At 31.7% G+C, this 14,933-nt stretch overlaps 1 protein-coding gene across 1 annotated transcript; it reads right to left on the reverse strand.

The window, feature by feature from the left end:
- Window positions 1–83: 83 nt before the first annotated feature.
- Window positions 84–7,565, reverse strand: LOC134689886 (R3H domain-containing protein 4-like). The gene is made up of 7 exons (XM_063549857.1): window positions 7,408–7,565; window positions 6,383–6,537; window positions 5,246–5,367; window positions 4,592–4,745; window positions 3,120–3,205; window positions 1,976–2,117; window positions 84–1,402 (listed from the first exon to the last, which is right to left on the reverse strand). The coding sequence occupies exons 1-7, from the start codon at window positions 7,467–7,469 to the stop codon at window positions 1,296–1,298; spliced, it is 828 nt and encodes a 275-aa protein (XP_063405927.1). The 5' UTR covers window positions 7,470–7,565; the 3' UTR covers window positions 84–1,295.
- Window positions 7,566–14,933: the final 7,368 nt, after the last annotated feature.

Here is a 14,933-nt window from a genome sequence, read left to right on the forward strand (position 1 = left end):
ACCTAAGTTATTATACTAATTTATAATGCAAACAGAGACATAACATCACAGCTGTTGTTTAAAATAAGTAAGAAATCACTAACTAAATATGTTAATAACTTTATTTAGTACACAATACCGTTAACAACAAGACATTCATAAAATATAAGATAAAGCATGTATTTCTAAGCTGGTAATAGTACATTTTATTGTACACCATTTACATGTACTACCTATCAAATCCAAATATTGAAAAAAATTGACAACATTGTCATGTTTTGGTCAACAATATTACAAAAATTCCTATGTACACAATACATATCAGTAGCTTGAAGAGAAAGAAGAATTTATCCCTTTATGAAGAGGTTTCAATTAGTAATCTAAAACATAAATGTATTCATGTTTCCAATATTTATATAGGCAAGTCAAATATTTGCAAGTGCTAGTAACAATCTGCAGTTGAGAGAATAATTCCAATACCTCAATCACTCAAGGAAAGACAAATAACACAAATACCACAAATATAGTTCTTCAATTTTTGAGCCAGATGTTACACACTGAAAAGTATATCAGTAACTGCCAATAAAGGTTTAGGATATCAGGATCAATAAGAGACATTTTCCTTAAATATTTACCCTTGTTAGGTATCAGTTGAATGTGTAAAAAATACCATTAGGTGAAATATTCGGTAAGAGTGAAACAAACCAAAAACATAGACATATGCTGCTCACACCAATTTGTTTGAACAGCTTCTTTCAAATATGAATCAAAAAAATAAAATATAATCAAATAAATAATAGCTGACACCTCCCCCCCTTGAAAAAAATATATTAAAAAAAACCATTTCACATTTCAACTTGATAAGAAAGGAACTATTTTGGGCATCATTTCCTTTTCGTCCCTTAAATAATCTGCATATGGAAAATTGTGAGACATGGACACATGTGAATTAATAATGCTGACAAGGAAATAATCTTGTATCAGTAAAAATAGTTTCAAAGGGGTTGATACTTAAAACAAGTGTACAGACACCAACCAATAACAGATAATGCTCCGTATGAGTGAAAATAATAACATATATAAATGTTGTACCTACTTAGTAAGTAAAATTAAAATCATTAAAAACACATGCAACAGGATAAAAATCTGTTAATCATACATTGACCTTTTGGTAAATATAAGTCAGCCATTATATAAACCCTTGATGGATTATTACTGGTACATAAACTTATCTTATCATTAAAATACATGCATGTTAGAACATCAGACATAAAAATCCATAACATTGAGAACAAAAGAAACGAGATGATACTATATTATGTCCGCTGCTGTAGAAGGTACTGGGTAAGCAGTGGTGATGGTGGTAAGAAATGCTGATGTTTGTTTTCTACCTGTGTTCGACGATTCCCATTATCATCATAACCTGGAAAAATTAATAAAATATACTAACTATCAATAAAATCTAGCATCAGATTAAGTGTCAAAATTATCTAGTGAAATTAAACAATAGAAACTATCTATTACCTTGGCAATAAACTATCAATAAAATCTAGCATCAGATTAAGTGTCAAAATTATCTAGTGAAATTAAACAATAGAAACTATCTATTACCTTGGCAAAAAACATTGAGTTGTTTATTTTTTCACCTGTTTATATGTTTAAAATTACAACACATTTGTTTCAAATTTATATATTTTTTTTTTTATCAGGGACTGTCTGTAAAGGTATGCTGCAAAAACAGAGTCTATCTATCAGTAATATACTGTTCAATTTATAAAAAATTATAGAAAATTTGCTCTTAAAACCTTCTGCCATGAATACACACATTTTGTCTCATTTTCTAGTTGTGCATGTAAGGAAGCTTACTGATAAGTATAAAACTTAGTTATATTGTACAAATTATATGTCTTTATTCTAAAAACACAAACCAAGCAGTGAATAACAGAAGATTGTTTTTACCCTTTTTTGACTGGAGATATGATTGTTTAATACTTACTTGATGACATGAGATCCAGGTACTGACACAATGCATGTAACATCATTCTCTCAAAACTGCTTTTATAGTCTGATAGATAGACTGATGAAGGCCACTCTGTGAAGAAGGATAACAGATCTCTTTCCAAGCTCTCTAATACACCCTGAAAGAAAGGTCTTAAATTGTTATTATGTTTAAGATACAATAACATTGATTCAACTTTGATGTAGCCTTGACCAACTCCCCCACTTTCCTTGTTGAAGACTGTATGTTGACTTTCTTCATGTCATTTTGGTTTTTGTGTTGCTTAGTGACTTGTCTCATTTTATTCTACATCTTCTCGTAATTATATGATTCCTGTTAAAAAAGTCTTTGATGTTTGAATACAAAATGAAGAATCTCTCTAAATGTTTCCTTACCTTATAATGCCAATAATGTTTGAATAGATTTGGATATAAGTGGAAAAGAAATATGAAAATAGACCAATCAGAATCAGTTATTCCCCCTGACAACCATGTTTTTAAATGTACGTATTGTTGTGCGTTTACTTTTCTACATTGGTTAGAGGTATAGGGGGAGGGTGGAGATCTCATAAACATGTTTAACCCCGCCACATTTTTGAGCCTGTCCAAAGTCAGGAGCCTCTGGTCTTTGTTAGTCTTGTATTATTTCAATTTTAGTTTCTTGTGTACAATTTGGAAATTAGTATGGCGTTCATTATCACTGAACTTGTATATATTTGTTTAGGGGCCAGCTGAAGGATGCCTCTGGGTGCGGGAATTTCTCATTACATGAAGACCTGTTGGTGACCTTCTGCTGTTGTTTTTTCTATGGTTGGGTTCTTGTCTCTTTGATACATTCCCCATTTCCATTTTCAATTTTATTTGATTAGTTTAGAATTAGAAGAAGAGAATATCATCATAGCTTTTTATACATTTTTTTTGTACCACCGAAGTGCACAATTCAGACTGCCTTCATGATTCCTTACAAGTTGGAAAGCTTTCAAGATAGATGGCTAAAAATGTATAGTCTTGAATGTGCATGTTCCTTTAGCAAAGACATATTAAAAGATACATTAGATGTCAGATGACAAACATGAAGGATGAATAAATCAAACTCTCCTTTAGTAGAAGTGAGCTAAAAGTTGTACTAAAAATATACAAACCATTGGAACATGTCTTCTCTTCAAGAATGATTTGATATTCTTATCAATTTTCTGAAAGCATTCTTTGGCACTAAAGCTTGGATGAGCTACAAAGTAAAAAATAATTTTGTATTGTAGATAATGTTTGCTAACTTCAAGCCAAAAAAAAACTTTGAATAATAATTACAACAATATTTCATTACAGATTGAAGAATAACAATTTGAAAGATAAGTGTCATCTTATTAAAGTAAAGTATACTTAGTATATAATCAAGATTTTAAAATTGAATGCGTTAAAACAAATGTAAATAATTTATCTCTAGTTTCAACACTTGATTTTCTACAGTACTGAAAATAGAAAACTTTATAGACTTGCCAACTACAATTATCATACGTAAAATTAAAAAGCATTCTGTGAGTCCTGCATGGCAATACATAGTCCATTCTAATGCAACAACCTTTGTAACGTTCATTTTGATTGGATAACGTCACTTTCGTACATGGCATCAATTGACAATTGATGTTATGGGACGTTGAGCAAGCGCAGACGGCATATGACAGATTTTAAATATATGTTTTAACGTTGTTTTCTGTCAGTTTCAATAGAATGGAGATAACAATATTGTATTTTAAGCTCCGACGGCATCAATTGGGGATTTGATGGTCGCAAATACCTGTTTACTGTCTCCGCTAACGCGTCGCCAGTAAAGTTAATTTGCGACCCCCAATTGATGCCGTCGGAGCTTAAAATACAATACAGTTATCTCCTAACTATCAGTTAATAATTCATTGTATTGGAACAAAATTCTACCTTGATCTATAAATTTTCATGATGTCAACAATATAACAAATATCAAGTCAATATCTTCAAGCATGACAAAAAGAGTGTGGAAAACTGAATATTTAGTGAATTTTCTAAGTCAAAGGATCATAAGTCTACAGAAAATCTACAATTTTATTGGACTGTATAGAACTAACACAAACAATGTACAGTGCATGTGTACATGTATATCCTGAAAAAAATTCTACAAAAAAAATCATGACAAAAGTCAAAATTTCCTAAGCTGATTATTACCATATCAAACTCAATTTACCTTAACCTAATTCAAAGTTTTCAGGACCTGTCATATAACTGTACAAAATTCAAAACCATTTTGAAGCTTCTTTTTTCTTAAATTTGTTTGAGATAACAAACCTTAACAATATATATAACTAGTGCAAGACTTAGCATCTCAAAATGGTGCTTTATTTTAGTTTAAACATTCAAATAAATATTAGAAATAACAACGTGCTCTTTAAAGTTCAAAACATTTTACCTCAGTTTCAAAGACAAAAATGAAGAAGTTGTCTATATCTTGTAAGGACAAAATATGTCATACATGTAGAAGAGAACTACATACAAAGACATTTTCGTCATATATCTACAGGTAATCTGCATATTGATGTAGACAAACCCTACATTACAGGACAGACAGATAAGTTATAACCCGTACATGATCTCATGTCCACCTTTTCCCATGTTTCATCAAGATCACTGCTGTCAGTGTTGTCCCCTTCGTCATGTTTCTTCCTCGAATCTTTTATTTCCGCTCTTGTCAAAAACTGCTGCTGTTCATCTTCTGATGAGTTGATGAAATCATTCCAAATCTATATATAATGATAAAAGAAACTATTTTACAGGTGTGTGTCTATCATAAAAGATATGTGTTGCCTACGCTACTACCTGAATGAGATATTGAATGGCTACAAATGCTAACAATGACAAATATAATTTTATGCATAGTGCCAACTGTTTGATTTGATTACAGCCTAACTATTAGAGTGTATAACTATAACATAAAAGTTGTTTGCTTGTTTGTTTAGTAAATCATGAATATTTCTCTAGTTATTGTTGTAAAATTATAGAAACAAAATAGTCCAAGAGGTTTTTAAGTCAACATTAAGTCAACAATCAATTCAATGATTTGATTGGATAGTAAAACATTGTAAATATATTTATTACCTTTCACTAGATAATAAACTAAAGTTATAGTTATTCTATAGTCCACTTAACAATCTTTACTTCATTGGTTTTTATCCACACTCATATATATATGCTGTACAAATTGATCTTCTTTTGTCTGAATACAGAACAAACAAGAACAAACCTGCATCTTCTCTTGCTCCATGAACAATTCTGCAAAGTGAGAAACTGATGGTTCAAACAAATCAGTTTCAATATCAATTGAAGTGCCATCATCCTTTTCATTCAAATTAAGCAGGTACTTCACTGCAATATAAGTATACATGATTAGCCTGAAGTTCATGATCAGTCTCTGGGTGTGTAAATGTTATTGCATTCATTTATACATGTATACACCACATTAAATCCAAATAAGCACAGATAAATAGCATAAAACCAGTTAAACCAGCTGCATTCTAATGAAACCAGCTAACCATGGATATTCTTTTGCTAAATATTTTTGAAACAGCATAGTAAAAATATTACCTCACTTGATATAAGCTACCTGCCAATTAATGAGCATTCTGCATGGCAGTGGCGGATCCAGGGGGAGAGTTCGAGGGGTTAGAACCCCCTTTTTTATGGACAATCAATGCATTTGAAAGGGGACATATAGTTTGATGCCCCCCCCTTTTGTCCTGTGTTGAGACCCCCCCTTTTTAAAATGACTGGATCAGCCCCTGCATGGAAATACATAGTCCCCAACCAGCTAAAAATTTATTGTACTAGAAGAAAAATCTAGCTCAACCAGTCATTTATAATATTTTCTATTCCAAATAGTCACAATATCTCCTGATAAAATACAACCCAACAAAATTCTAACTTGATCTATAACTTGTCATGGTTAAACTATATAACAAATATCAAAACAATATCTTCATTCATCATGACAAAAAAATGTGTGGAAACTGTTTTAATACTTGAGAGAATTTTCTAAATCAAAGGACTACCAGCAAATGAAGCATTTTTTCCATTTATAAAGGGACATAACTCTAGAACTGTAACAATGACATCACCATAACTAGGACTTGATTGGTGGAAACAAGCAATTTATGTAAGTCTCATTATATTTGTTTGAGATAAAAAGATAAAACAAAAGACAAATTGTAAAAATATAATTTTGAGTTTTTTGTACATTGTAGTTGCAAATTCAGAATTCCCCATGTGCATTTATAAATAATAAAGATGACTATATTTTAAGAAGCCTTCATCTGCAATGGGGGCATAAAAATGCTGTATGGCTTTCATTAATTAATCTTTTACTTAAAGTGAAAATAATTACTGTTTTCAACTCTCCTAGCCTGTTTGGCTCCTGTCTTCTTCCTGCATACATAGTTGATGTTGTTATCATATGTATTTGCAAATATGCGATTTCTATTTACACGTCTTTTCTTAGATTCTGATCTTACTTCCTCTTTTATATCATGCTGCAATTCCCTGAAACAAAAATAGCCTTCCTATTAATAACAAATTCAAATAAAAAGCAAGAGGCTGTCAGAGTGACAGCAAACCAGATTTTCCAGCAGAGGTCGAAACCTGAACAGTTGATCAAGTATGGGCATATAACAGTTAGGCTTAAAACAGAACTGAATTTGGATTGTGATTGAATATTTGACACAGCATAGGTTTGTGACAAAAAATGAATGTGATCAAAGAACTGAAAAAATTTGAAAAAGACTCTGACAGAAGGGGATAATTTCAGTAGTGACGATCCAGAACTTTTTATAAAGGGGAGCCCACTGACTGACTTAATAAGGGGGACCACTGCTGTCATGATTGATTGTTGATTGATATTCAGGACGAGTGTCATGCTTCAGTGATTCCCTATATAATCAATCAAGTTTTCCCCACAATACAGGTCCCCCCCCCCCCCCCCCCCCCCCCCCCACTCTCCTTTGTTTGTCATGACGGTAACCCCATTTAGCCAATACACCATATCACTAGTTGTCCGCGATTACTGGATATCACACAGGTTCCCGTAAAATTTTGACGTCTTAAAAAAAAAAATCTGACAACACAATGGAAGAGTGATTGTGTAGTGTGTGCGTCAAAATTTCAAGTGGCTACACAACAGTGCAAAATATCTCTATTAAGAGGAGGCAGATGGGGTAATGTATGTAGGACATAAATTTGATTAGTTGAAATAATTTTGACAGTTGAACTTGTAATTCTGTAGTGTAATTCTTGTAAAAGTATTAAACTTTTCCAATGGGCTTGCCAAGGCTACAGCCCTCTGACAGACTGAGAGATGATAATTTTGCAAACAATGTCAATGCATGTGCATTTGAGACACAAGTATAAACTTACTCTAGCTCATCTTCAATATATCCATAAAAGAATACATCTTTTCCATCTCTTGTAACTCCCATATTTATTAGTTTGTATGTTTACTTCTGACAATCACAAGTGAAGGATTTCCGTTGGTGATGAAACGTCAATTTTGACGGTCTCACTTATTAGCGACAACAAGAATTTTAGCGACAAGAAGCGTCAATAAGCGACAAAAAGCGACAACAAGAATTATTTTAGCAACAAGAAGCGACATGAAACTATTTAGCGACAAAAAAACATTTTTTTTTTTAATTAAAATTAATTATTGCAATAAATATTAAAAGAATTTGCAAAATAAAATAATTTTAGCGACAAGAAAGTTAAAATTGATAGAAAAAAAATGAAACATTATTTACATAAAATTCTATCATCTATTATGTATAACAGCTAGTATTACATTTAATTATTGTATTATGAGATTACTTTTCCTTGTGTTTTAGAACATATTATTTATCTTATAATTTGTTTTTTTAAACTCTTTTCGTACAATATATATTAAGCTCGCAAAATGAATTATTTGTGCATCATTGTCCTGAAAATATTGACACAAATTGTGAAATACAAAGAACTGAAATCAAACAAGAGGAAAAGAAAATTGAAATGTGAATGTTTTCATCATTTTATTTGTGTATTGCCGCGTGTACAAAGTTAAAAGGTGTTAATTTGATGTTATTGTAGCAATAAAACAGGGGACACGCGCCTCATTAATCTCATTTGATGTTCCACATTGTGTGTACTGTTATTACCTTAGGGTGAAGCCACATCTAATGTTGTTCCTATCAAGAACAATGAATTATACTGTTAGAAAGGAAATAATATTTCATGTTATTGTTTCAATAAATCCTTCAAAGGAAAGTTGACCTATTTTTGTTTTTGTTTCAATTTTATAGAGTGTGCGTTTCCTTTGCTCTACCAAGCTGACTGAAGCCATTCAACTTTTATGTTTAGTATAAAGTAAATTGTCAGCATTTCAGTATTATTCTCGCAAAAGTACGTGCTCTGAGCAATTGCTAGAATCTAAAACGCAACTCAGTTTACCTTTGATTAATAAATCAGTTACTTTGTACGTCTTTGAAACTGCGCGGTATCAAACGAACCCTTAGGTACAGGGTTTCAATTTCCCTTTGGGCAAGGGAAACAAGGTTACGACTCGAACTTCTATAAATGCATATTAGAAGTATAATTATACTATAGTGGACACGTCCGTTCATGATATCCCTTTGGGCAAGGGTAAATATTGAAACACACTTATCTTGTCACATCGCCGTGTCAAACTGAATCCCTTGGGATAAGGGTATTCCTCTTGGGCAAAGGAAATAGTAAGGGAAGTAATACCCTGCAATATTAGTCTTACACTCTAAAAATGGCATTCCCATGTGGTAACTGTTCAAAAAACTGCACCCGAATGTGTGTGTTTTGTGAAAAATGTGAAACATGGTTTCACCAAAAATGCCAGAAATTAACAAAAGATCAGTTTCGGATCTTAAGTCAGACTAAAAGCTGTGATTTTAATATACACAATGTTGTCATACAAAAGATCATAATTTTAACTATGATCTTTCTATTAGTAGATTAGAAGCTTATGCAAGTAAAAATTTGTTGACGGATGGCGTAAATGTACTGTACAGAAAATATTGCTAAGAAAAGAACCGCTCACACAAATTATTGAGAAGACAAACCATACATATTCTGCAATGAGCTCTTTCGTTGAAGACAGGGTTTCTAGACAAATATTAAATGAACAAAGCATGATTATTAAAGAAAGAAACGCTGTCCAAGTCTCAACAAATGGCAATTGCCTCTTCAATTCTTTGTCAGTGGACATGTGTGGCAATGAAAGTCTTGTAACAAGACTGAGAGTTTTGACTTGTATAGAGATGGTGTCAAATAAGCTGATTTATGATACATCTAAGCACAATAGACTAGAACTTGTCTCACCATCATATGATGAAGCTTGTAAGGCTGCCGCAAAAACAAGAGCATTTTCGTCCGCATGGACCATTCTTGCCGCAGCGTCGGTATTAGGTTGTCCAATTCAGTCAGTACATCCACCCCGAAATGTACCTGAGAAACTTCCAGAGTTAACTAATAAAATTCACAAAGAAATAAAGTTGCAAGAAAGTCTTGTCAATGGCGCCTTTTATGGACATGGAGACTTTGAGCTAAGCTCCTCAGTAAGCCATTTTCAATGCATAAAAGCTCTATGTCAGATTAAATCGGAGAAAGAAAAGGCTCAGTGTTGCATTGCAAAAATTCTTGACTCATGGGAGAAAGTTAAACGCAATCCCAGAGTGGTCCGTGTAACACTTATCAATTCAAAGTTTTAAAAAGTTTTGAAATTTTAGATTTTTAGAATTTTGATCAAAGTTTTAAAATATCAAAATTTCAAATTGTGTTAAAGTTTTGAAATTTTGAAATGTTAACCAAATTTTTAAAATATTAAAATTCTAAATATCTTTTATAAATTTGATAGTTTAGGAATTTGATCAAACTTTTAAAATTCTAAACCTAACGCGCAAATTTGATTATTTCACTTTTTGAAAGTTTGATTTTTTAAACTTTTGATTAAAATATCAAAAATAGAAAAGGGGCGAAAAGAGGGGTACCTGTAAACACTGATGTAAACACGGCTCTGATAACAATCATTCTTAATTATAAATTAATAGCACGAAATGTATCAAATCATTTTAGTTACAAAATAAATAATGAAAAGAAGAAGTCGTTTTTTATGAAACATATTAGACATCACATGGGATAACAGTATCCTGAAATTTCAAGGTTGTGCATCTATTAAAAAAAAAATTAAACCTATTTGAACCGGGATCAAATACGTTGATTTAAATCTCTTACACATTGTATAAGGTTAGCGTTTGAGATAAATAATTCAGAGATATTTGGTGTTCTTAGTGCCCAACAGTTAGAAGTATCCGTGAAAACTGACCAGCGCGCAGTAAACCAAATATAGTGACGTTAAGCACGTTATTGCGTCAATGCCGTGAAATGCGACATAGCAATTTGATAAATAGCTCTTCTATGAAAACTAACTAGTTCAGCTTTATGAAATTTATATCCGTAGATTAGGCAAGTATGACTGTTTACAAAAATATTAAAAATATTCTTTAACTTTTCATAATTATTTCAAATAATGATTCAAATATTACCAAAACGTCAAAAATATGCGTGTCAGACGTAACAAATTATTCGCAAAATAACTTTTGCTGGAGTTTTGTGGTCTAATAAAAAGTTTTAAATTCGCGAAAATTCGCATGAATGATAAAAGTCTAATATAATTTATGACGCCATTGCTGTTTTTTGTGTTGATCGAACGTTAAAAATTATTTTTTTCAAAAATGAATAATCCTCGCCATTGTCAGGTTTCTGAAAATGGTAAGTTATCAAAATTTATCGCTTTTTAAAATATCAGATGATATTAAATTTTGTTTTTATAAATTATTCCTACAAATGTGCTTAAATAGACCATTTCAAATCCGGAATTTTACAGCACTCGCACCACAAATAAAAACGCATTGGCCTCGGGAAAATGTCTTGCAAGATTGTCCAATGTCGAATTTCGCCGCTTTTTACAAAAACACTGTCAGTTTCAACGTCATTTTGTTAAATATTCAATTTGTAGCATATAAAACAGTGCTTTTTCGAAATTGTGCTTTCACCCCACAATACGATAACACACTTTTTAATAAGCTGTTAAGTCGAAAGGACTTCGTTTTTTAACAAATCAAATGTCTTGCAAGTTTGTCCACTGAGCAATTTTCTTACGTTTTGAACGTTTTCGATTCGGGACGCTATACATATATGTATTTTCAAATTATTTCTAAAAGTTTGTTCTTTGTTTTGGTGTTAAACACCACATCATGTATAAGCGACATTTGTTGTATTTTATTGATCTGTCATCAAAGGTAGAAGCCGGACATCATGCAATAACTGTCGATTAGCATCGGAGTCGAACAAATCTCGCCACGAGCGTGTCTTAAAATTACCATGCTTTTTATCACTTTATATGAACTCATTAGGCCAATCATCCTCCTAGGCCATCGAATTTGAAAGCAGTTCGTATTATCATATGATATGTGAACGATATTTCATTGTTTTTAAATAACAAGTACGGTTCGATTTTATGTTTTAAGATCAGAGGACAAAACAAAATAACCAAATTACAAATTTCGAAAATAGATAGAATCATAGAAACCACGATATTAAAGAACTGCAATATATAAAAGTAGTTATAATCAAATAGAAAATGAATAATTATCTAAAGTGAAAAAAACAACATATGGTAATTTGTAAATATATATAGGTAAAATATTAATTACAGAACAAAAGAATTTCATATCCGAGACAGAGACAATTAAATATTGTAAAGAGATAAAGAAACTAAAAAGAAAAGAGCAAAAATATAAAAGTTACAATACATATAAAGAAAAATACAACAGAAGCCGAATCAGAAGTCCGAAAAGTTCATTTGCTTGCGTATCTACCAGTAGCAAATATTTCGTACATATTCAAGACTTTGAAGTATCCATATCGATCAAAAATTATTACAATCAAAACGAACAAAGTATACTCGATTACCGACGTAAATCGTCGAATTTTGACGTTACCAATTTGGATGCGTGCGTAACGTCAGTATTATTCGCATTTTTGACGTTCCTGCTGAAGGTAGATCCAAAAAAAGCGCTTCGGTCGCATGCAACATTAAAAGTTTTGTTTTCTTTTTATCGATTGCATGACGATAATATATTGCCTTTTATGATTTATTTCAGTTCCAAGATACGGAAGGAATACTTAATGCATAGCGTCGCAATAAACGTTGTGCTAGGCGTGCTTCAGCTGGCCCCTAGACAATAAAGTGAACTGGTTCAGTGATTATAGACGTCATACTGAACTCCAAAATATAACAATGAACTAAATAAAAATCATACAAGACTAAAAAAGACTGAGGCTCCTGAATTGGGACAGGCGCACAAATGCGGCGGGGTTAAACATGTTTCGTGAGATCACAACCCTCCTCTATACGTCTAGCAAATAAAGAAAGAAAAACACACAGTCATACGAACAGTAAAACGCACTTGAAAAGTAAGTACAAGTCCTATTTCAGAATAGGAAACAAAAGAAACTAAACAAAATGACAATGATAATAAATTAACAAAGGACCTTTCTCTATATATAAGGCTAGCAGTTTAATACTGCCATACGCCAGACCAAAATTAAACTAATTGAAAGGTTTTATATGTCTTCATTATGCACACTCTCTCTCTGTTGTATTTATTGCTAATTTTTTCCAGAACATTCATGAAATATTTGTCACTGGCAACAAAAAATCTATAATTTAAAATAGGTTGTTTACAAACAAATTACGAAGAAACGTAGGATTTAACTCCAGACTAGGACAAAGTAGCCCTCATAGATGGATTTTGATATGTTTTAACTTCACTTTGACACCTCTTCAATTGTTTCGGTTCTTGTTTTTCTTGACTTTCAAATTTCAGTTTTATTGTTCCGTAGGTGAATTCTTTACTTAAAATTCAGCGTTTTACATTGCACTGGTTTTTCGAGAGCAACATTGGTGTATGGCCAAAAATCGTAAAATCCATCATGCAGCTGACAGTGTGGCTTCTCTTTGCACGCCCCGTTCTGACTGGATGTACAAAATGTATACATGTGTTCTTTTAGTTTGCTCAAAGTCGATTGTTGTACGATAACTTAAAAATGCTCAAATAGCAAAATGCAAATACGAAACAATGATATCCCTTAATACAAAAAAAATCCATTAATCCTTTTATTTACTATTTAAACACAGTGGTTGATTAAGAACCCATAATGGAGCTACGTATATGATAACCAGTCCAAACGTTGTCTATAAGGAAGCAACCATTAAACTTTAAAAAAGTAGGGTGTCAGAATATTTTAATGTACCATTATCAAAGCCCCTCGTGATAGTGTCAAAGTAAATAAAAAGTGACTATCTATATATTGGATTCCCCAAAAGATTACCATTTATCGCTGATATAAACTTTTGAAAACAATTTTCAATTTTTAAAATGCCAACACCTACAACTGAATAGATGGGCGCTTAAGGGGGCTCCTGGGTATAAATGATTTTTTTTTTCTAATATAGGATTTAGCTATATTTTTTCATAAATGAACTTTATCATATACTTAAAAGAAAAACGAAATAAAAAAATGGGGTCACCGTTCATTTAAGCTAAAATCTGCCTCTGGAAGAAGCATACTTTTTTGTTAATGTCCTTTTTTTCTGTTGAACTAATAGGAGAAAAAGAGGAAATATCGAAATAAAAACATAACCTAATATAAGAAATCGCTTAAAATTTACAATTATTTAGTTTATGTACAGCTTATTTGAAAACAATAATAAAAAATATAGGTCACCGATGAGTTAAAAAAGATATTTCAAATTTAAGGCCAAAAAATGGCATTTTTGCACCAAAGGGAGATAATTTGGAGCTTTTTCAATTTTTAAAGTCATCTGGGGCCAAACCAAATAACTTTTTTGGGTTGTTTTTTGTACCATATCATAAAGTAACAACTAATAGTGTAACAAATAAAATTTGTAATGAAAAAATTAAGGTTTAATTTTTTGCTGAAATTTTTGTACCCACGAGCCACCTTAATGCAGTACATTAATGTAGTACAGCGGCAACTATTACATAAATATTAATGCTCGTGAAAATAATGTTTATGGTATACGCTTATATATGATATGAAAGGTTTCAACTTTTACAAAACCAGAGCTATAAGTTGGATTCAAACGTTCATTTGATTTCGCCTTTTTAATTTCATTTGACGTTATTTGCCTTTTTAAGGTGGTATGGGTGTCTTTCGCCATCTTGGATCGTAAAAAACAGAGAATCTAAGGTCCATATTTTCTATCAAACTAGCAAAATTTGATGCAGTAATGCAGATTTTTAATGTGAATTTTCATTTAAAAGAACTAATTTATAAGAATATAACTTATAAATATTAATATTTTTACAAGTGTAGATTATTTTTGGTTGTTTTTTGAATATTTTCAAATTGGCAATTTAAGGGGAGGTAACTCTAAAACAGTGCATTTTCTGAAGGCCTCTACATGAAATTTTCCTATTTTGTCTTTTAGCAGGAAAAAACGTACGGTGACCCTATCTTTTCTTTTGATATTCTCAAAGCATTGTCTGAAAGCAATCTTCTCCTAATTTATTTTACAATTCTATCATTTTGTTTAGTTTCTATATACAAAATGTTGTTTTTTCCTGTATAATCCATACAAAATTTGTCATTTTGTCACAAGCTGTAGCTTGAGAAAATGCGCGGTGACCTATCATTTTTATAATATTTTTAAACATGTATCAATAGATACTACATTTTGACAAAGTATGAACAAATTCTATCATTTTTATTTTAGACTCCCATACCACATTAACGTAATTTGAATCGAGCGTCAGTGAAGCGTCTTTTGTACACGAAACACGCGTCTGGCGCAAAAA

This window comes from Mytilus trossulus, chromosome 1 (assembly GCF_036588685.1).
Source record: "Mytilus trossulus isolate FHL-02 chromosome 1, PNRI_Mtr1.1.1.hap1, whole genome shotgun sequence".
Lineage (NCBI taxonomy): Eukaryota > Metazoa > Mollusca > Bivalvia > Mytilida > Mytilidae > Mytilus > Mytilus trossulus.